The 7,074-nt window shown below is 35.7% G+C and overlaps 1 protein-coding gene across 3 annotated transcripts in view; it reads left to right on the top strand.

The window, feature by feature from the left end:
* The first annotated feature begins 6 nt into the window (after window positions 1-6).
* TTC14 (tetratricopeptide repeat domain 14) overlaps window positions 7-7,074 on the top strand; it is a 33,411-nt gene continuing 26,343 nt past the window's right edge. For all 3 annotated transcript variants that reach the window (XM_060011080.1, XM_060011079.1, XM_060011078.1), the window contains exons 1-10: window positions 7-310; window positions 788-912; window positions 1,012-1,211; window positions 2,363-2,447; window positions 2,546-2,675; window positions 2,995-3,150; window positions 3,519-3,590; window positions 3,996-4,115; window positions 4,220-4,342; window positions 6,714-6,831. In XM_060011080.1, coding sequence (XP_059867063.1) covers window positions 150-310; window positions 788-912; window positions 1,012-1,211; window positions 2,363-2,447; window positions 2,546-2,675; window positions 2,995-3,150; window positions 3,519-3,590; window positions 3,996-4,115; window positions 4,220-4,342; window positions 6,714-6,831 — 1,290 coding nt within the window. In that variant the 5' untranslated portion in view covers window positions 7-149. The remainder of the gene's footprint in view (window positions 311-787; window positions 913-1,011; window positions 1,212-2,362; window positions 2,448-2,545; window positions 2,676-2,994; window positions 3,151-3,518; window positions 3,591-3,995; window positions 4,116-4,219; window positions 4,343-6,713; window positions 6,832-7,074) is intronic.

The following is a 7,074-nucleotide window of genomic DNA, read 5'->3' as shown; positions in this document are numbered from 1 at the left end:
CCGGGAGGCTCCTGTGGGGAAGTGTCTGGGTGTCTGCTTCCGGCGGCTTCCTGGCTGCTTCCTCAGCCTCCCGGACCATCGGGCTGAAGTAGTGGGCACGGGACGGGGGGCTGGCAACCCCCGGTCGTTGGGCCCGTCAGTCTCTAGCCATGGACCGGGACCTTATGCGTCAGTCACTGAATTTCCACGGGCCGTCATTGCTCTCCCTGCTCAGGAGCGAACAGCAGGACAATCCGCACTTCCGGAGCCTCCTGGGGTCGGTGGTCGAGCCTGCCCGGGGCCCGGCGCCCCAGCAGCAGTTACAGGGCAGGTAATGGGACGGCGGCGCCGCTGCGAGACGGGGGAGGGGAGGCAGCTGCGGGCTCCACTACCGCAGTCGGGCGGCTGAGTCCTGAAGGAGCAGAGCCGAGGCCGTGAGCCCGTGAGAACTGCGGCGCTAGTTCCGAGGGCAGGATGGAGGAGGGTGCCCACTCCTGGTGTGAGGGCAATGCAGGATGCGGGCTGAACTTTTTAAATCTGGTACTGCACTACCAGAGGCGCGGATTCTTTAGCTAAAATCCCTTGGGCTTGTGTATCTGCCGCGGCTGTCTCTTTTTAAGTTTCCGCGCCCTCCACCTACAGACCGGCGAATGAGGGAATCCTTGGTTAAAACTTTTTTTCGGAGGATGTACGGCCAAGAGCTTAGGACGGACCCGATTGGGCGATGAAAAAGCCCTGAGCAGAAGCTTGGACTTACTAAAAGGTTTTGCAGGTAAACCAGTTTTCATAAATTTTGTTTCTTTTTAAGAAAAGAGAAGAAAGTTGAAAACATTGAAATACAAAAATTCATTTCCAAAAAAGCGGATCTGCTTTTTGCAGTTTCCTGGAAATCAGATGCACCTACAACTTCTGAAGTTAATGAAGACGATGAAGGTGAGTTTAATCTTAAAGTCGTTTGATTGCGGTTTGGTTTAACAGCACTTCAGATGAACACAAAACTATTGTTAGTAATTTTGTTAATTATTTTTTCAGAGCGTTATGCAGTCATGCCACCTTTAGAGCAATTCATGGAGATACCTAGTATGGACCGGAGAGAGCTCTTTTTTCGAGATATTGAGCGTGGTGATATAGTGATTGGAAGAATTAGTTCCATTCGGGAATTTGGGTTTTTCATGGTGTTGATTTGTTTAGGCAGTGGCATTATGAGAGATATATCCCACTTAGAAATCACAGTAAGTTATTCACTTTTCAGTTATTTGATTGTTTCTGTTTTGGATAAAATGTCATCTCAATGCAAAACTTATGTCTTTGCATCCAGTTGTAATTAAGTGTACCCTACAGACCTAGTTTTGAGAATTAATTAATTAAGTAAATAAGTATTAAGTAAAAAGTATAAATATAAAGCACCTTTTCTTTTTAAAAAATAATCAGCAGTAATAGAGTTACTTACAGTTTCCGGCACCATTTCTAGTTTTGGGGGGTTTTGCTCCCTTTGGGTGGCAGGGGTGGGGTCCTTTTTTAAACACTCAAAGAGATATCAGTGGAGATGGTGAGATTGATTAGTAGACTGGGGTTATTTCTTCTAGTTGAACATGTCTTTAATTATTTAGTATTAGATACTTGTATGTGGATAATTTAGAAACAAATTCTTATTTATTCAATATGCATTTACAATAATTAAATTAAGTGGTTTGTACATTATAATAAGATGCTTTGCCCAAGGTGAATAGACCTAAATTTGAAATAGTATGTCACTTTAATTTAAAAGGTTAGATATTTACTGTGTGTTAAGGCAGGTAGAAAGGGAAGAAGGTATCACAAACTGGATAACAGACCTAAACTTTGAAGAATTCACATTTCATTTTCTTTGGAACACAGAGGCGCGGATTCTTTAGCTAAAATCCCTTGGACTTGTGTATCAGCCGCGGCTGTCCCTTTTTAAGTTTCTGCGCCCTCCACCTACAGACAGGGGAATGAGGGAATCCTTGGTTAAAACTTTTTTTTGGAGGATGTACGGCCAAGAGCTTAGGACAGACCCGATTGGGCAATGAAGCCGGTCTACTTTCTGGACAAGCTTTTAGTTTTATATTTAACAAGCACAAAATAATTTTTTGTTTCATCATCCATACTTATATGTGGTTTCTAAAACTAATTGCAAATTTCATGAGATTTTAGTTTTTGACCTGAACCAGAAAACTTGTTTTATTATGTTTAGGCACAGAAATTATTAAAGTCCTTATTTAAATTTAGACTCTAGGGTGCTAGTTGTTTTCTTAATGTTCCTGTCAGCTATTAGCTGTTTATACTGAACAGCTAGAATAAAAGAAGACACTTCTCACCAAAGAATAGAATGTCTGGTGTTTTACAATACTTCTCATCGCAGGCTCTATGTCCACTAAGAGACGTGCCTTCTCTCAGTAACCATGGGGATCCTTTATCATATTACCAAACTGGTGACATTGTTCGAGGTAATCAGTTTCATCATATTAATAAAAAAGTAACGGTTGTCATATTTATGTTAGTTTGCATTGCCTTGTTAATCAACTCAATTTTCTTATTTTTTAAGCTGGAATCAAGGATATTGACAGATATCATGAAAAGCTTGCTGTATCTCTATATAGCTCATCTCTTCCACCACACCTATCTGGTATTAAATTAGGTGTAATTAGTTCCGAAGAACTTCCTTTGTACTACAGGTAATTTATCCACATTGTCTCAACAAGTTAATTGGAAAACAATTTCTTTGCTAAAAAATAGCAAATTTTGCCCAACTTCTAACAAAGTAGAATTGTAGTTTCTCTTATTTCAAAATATGCTAATTTTATTTTTATAACTCTTAAATTTCTTCAAACTTGGCAAAAGGAACCAAGTCATTATTGCCACACCTTCATGTACAAAAATGGTTTGAGTATTTAAATCCCATGTGATAATGTTATTTCCTTAATTAAAATGGGACATGCTAATCATGTTAATCATTTTTATATTTTTGTTGTGACTTTTTTTTTTTTTTTTAAGGAGAAGCGTTGAACTAAATAGCAATTCTTCAGACTCCTATGAGAATATCATGCAGAGTTCTTTGGGATTTGTTAATCCAGGAGTAGTTGAATTCCTTTTAGGAAAACTAGGAATAGATGAATCTAATCCACCATCTTTAATGCGAGGCCTGCAAAGGTATAGTAAATCAGATTATTATATTAAGTGGTGAGATCAGTGGTGCTGAAGTCAAAAGCTGCATAACTGAAGAAAATACTCAATTATCCTAAGCTTGCTGCCAATGTTTGAATGAACTAGGTGATCCCCTCTTTTTGGAATGGAGTCTTTTATCAGTGATTGATGTGTGCCATGTGACCAGATAGATGCAGAAAAAGATGCAGAAAAAAATAATATTTAACAATAATAGTCATTCCTGAGAGTTCAAGAATTTTGCTTTGTAAATAAAATACAAATTGCTTGCTTGGGATTCAGTTTTTATCTGTCAGGTGGAGAGATATAGTTACCCTAAAAAGTATTTACAGTTTGACTTTTATTTTCTTTAATAGCAAAAATTTCTCTGAAGACGATTTTGCTTCTGCATTAAGAAAGAAGCAGTCTGCATCTTGGGCTTTAAAATGGTATGAAGACTGTCTTTCAACACTTACATTAGTCTAAAAGTTAGGTTAAGGCAAGCATGCTTATGTCATCTTTAAGACCAAATTTGTTTATAAATGAATTTAAGTGATACCTTTTTGACATTAGCTTTTTTAAAGGTGTAAATGGTGTTATGTTGTAAACTTTAAAGATTTAAGTTTTAGCCAATATTTTTAATTTTTTTAAAAAGGAATTAGTATATCGATATCTGGATTTCATAAGTATTTGTTATGAAATTATCCAAAGACAATACTTCTTAGTTATATTGAGAATATCAAAGACTAAATATTAACCAAATTTGATTTGCTTTAAAATTTTATTCGTGCTGACATTTTGTTTGGATATTCTGTGAAATATTTGTTATGTATGCTTTACAAACACCTTTTTAGTGTGAAGATTGGAGTTGATTATTTTAAGGTTGGACGCCATGTGGATGCTATGAATGAATACAATAAGGCTCTGGAAATAGATAAACAAAATGTGGAAGCTTTGGTAGCTCGTGGAGCATTGTAAGTGGATAATGGGTTTTAAGGAATATTTACAAGGTAAATATGTATAAGATTTATGAATAGCTCACAAAATAAATTCCTCTAATTTTGTCTCATATCTATAGATATGCAACAAAAGGAAGTCTGAACAAAGCAATAGAAGATTTTGAGCTTGCATTGGAAAACTGTCCAACTCACAGGAATGCAAGAAAATACCTCTGCCAGACCCTTGTAGAAAGAGGAGGGCAGTAAGTGTCAGATTTTGTTAAACAGCAGAGATCTAATATTCAACCAGCTACGATAAAATCTTGAACTTAACATAAGGAAATAGCATCTCTAACTCAGTTCAGACACTCTTAGTTTCAATTTTGGTTGAAAATGTTTTTTAAATATAGTCCCCTATACATTTTCTAGTTCTTTTTTTCCTTATTACTTAGGTTCTTTAAGATTGGAGATATTTTAGTGTCTTGACTTCACTTTTCTGAATATTTTCATTACACAGAAATATAAATGTAAAGATACAAGAAATTAGGTAAATATTCTTTTCCTGGACATACACTAGATGTTTTTGTTTAATAGACAGAAATTTCTAATTCATTTCATCATTTTAGTAATTATAATGCCAGAAATATAAGTTGAGAACTCTATAGTTAATTGTGAATTAGATTTCACTATTGTATTCAGCTTATTGCTCTACTTTGTCCAGTGAAATCCACAAAACTTAGATTAAACGAAGAGCAAAACATTAAGAACAAACCCTATAACCTATCTTACTGTCCTGAGATACTGGCATAATACTTGGCATAGTAGTTTTATCATAAATATTTAATGACTAATAGACTAGTCTAATTTATAAAATATTTTGAAGAAACATAATATAAATATAAATAATTTGCTAACAGTCTGCTTTAATAATTAAAGACCAGTTTATGATTAATAGCATTTTTTTGCTGTTAATTTTTTAAATAGAATCATCTCTTTTCTGTTTCATGAATTTGCCTGATCATTCCAGTTTGTATGATCATTCCAGAACTCCATATAAATGAAATTTTGTAATATTTGTTTTTAACTGATAACGAACTTCTAGTTGGACCCAAGTGTTTGGAGCAGCTTTTTACTTTCTCACTAGGTACATAAGCTAGTACCTACTTAAATGTGGTTGTCTCATTTTTCACATATTGGTGATTTTTAGCTCAGTGAATGACAACACCATCTATTCCATCATCCAGGCCAAAAATGTTGATCGTCTTTCGTCCCTTACTCCCCTCATCCAGTCTGACACGAGTGATTCCATTGAACCCACTGGTTTTTAAATTTGTTTTATAGTAATTACTTGTTCCTACTTTCCAAAACCTGAAAATATTTTGCAAAACCCTTTCACTGCTGTGTATCTAAACTTTCTAATTCTCATTTTTCACAACATAGACTTGTGAACATCATCTAATGATTATCCTGTCTACAGGCTGGTTGTGATATACACGTATGCCTTGGTATTTCCAACTTTAGCAGTGAATTTTCTGGGAAAATTTTTCTGTAGAAAGGAAAATTCTTCATAAATTACTAGGAAAAGCCAGCCTATATAATTCTGTACTAAAGCTCAAGATCATAATAAATTTACAGAGGATATCAGTTGATCATGTGTTTTCACGTATTATACTAAAATGCCAATGCTTGACCTACAGTATGGCTTTAGTTATCAGTAATAGATTCCTATTCGTATTTTTGTTTGTTTAATTAAGATATAATTAACACATAACTTTATATTAGTTTCAGGTTATGTGCATTAATGTGATTAGATATATGTAAATATCGTGAAGTATTGACCACAGTAAGTTTGGTTAACTTCCATCATCATACATAAATTTTTTTTTCTTGTGATGAGAACTTTAAGATGTACTCTCTTTGCAACTTTCAAATATACAATATAGTATTAACTATAATCACCATGATGTACATTACATCCCCAGGACTTTATCTTATAACTGGAAGTTTATAAGATAAACCACTTTCACCTACTTTGCCCCCACCCCCCCCACCCCCACGTCTGGCAACCACCAATCTGTTCTCTGTATCTTTGAGTTCAGTTTTTCTGATTTGTTTTATGTGGTTTTATATTGTCTTTTTACCAAAAAAAAAAAAGCTGTAAAAGCACAATATTTAAGTGTTGTTCAATTTGAAAATAATTTGCTGGGCTTCCCTGGTGGCTCGGTGATTAAGAATCCGCCTGCCAATGCAGGGGACATGGGTTCAAGCCCTGGTCCAGGAAGATCCCACATGCCGCGGAGCAACTAAGCCCGTGCGCCACAACTACTGAGCCTGCACTCTAGAGCCTGCGAGCCTAGAGCCCGTGCTCTGCAACAACAGAAGCCACCGCGATGAGAAGCCCACGCACTGCAACAAAGAGTAGCCCCTGCAACTAGAGAAAGCCCGACACAGCAATGAAGACCCAACACAGTCAAAAGTAAAATAAATAAATTAATTTATTTAAAAAAAGAAAATAATTTGCTGAACGTGGGTTTTCCCCTAATAAATTCTCTCATATACGCCTCTGCCCTATATGCATATTTGAGGACTTCTAATTTTTACCCAAAAAAAGCTAAATTTTCCTTTCTGATTTAGGTTAGAAGAAGAAGAAAAGTTTTTAAATGCTGAAAGTTACTATAAGAAAGCTTTGGCTTTGGATGAAACTTTTAAAGATGCAGAGGATGCTTTGCAGAAGCTTCATAAATATATGCAGGTGATTCTTTATTTCCTCTTAGAAATATTAATGAGATTTGAAATTAATGCCAAAACTTAACTTTTTTCTAGGGAAAACTATTCTAGATCATTTAATTAAGGCATTATGAAAAGTTTTTTAGATAATAGCTTTTCTTAATTGGGTTTGACATTGCTTCATAGTTTTGTTAATACTCAAAAGTAAAAATAGCCCTGTGAGAAGATTCCCATTGCCTAAATTTGGTATGTGGATTTGAGAACTGTC

This window comes from Delphinus delphis, chromosome 4 (genome assembly GCF_949987515.2).
Source record: "Delphinus delphis chromosome 4, mDelDel1.2, whole genome shotgun sequence".
In the NCBI taxonomy this organism is placed as follows: Eukaryota; Metazoa; Chordata; class Mammalia; order Artiodactyla; family Delphinidae; genus Delphinus; species Delphinus delphis.
The sequence above is the reverse complement of the archived record's forward strand: the minus strand, read 5'-3'. Positions and strand labels throughout refer to the sequence as shown.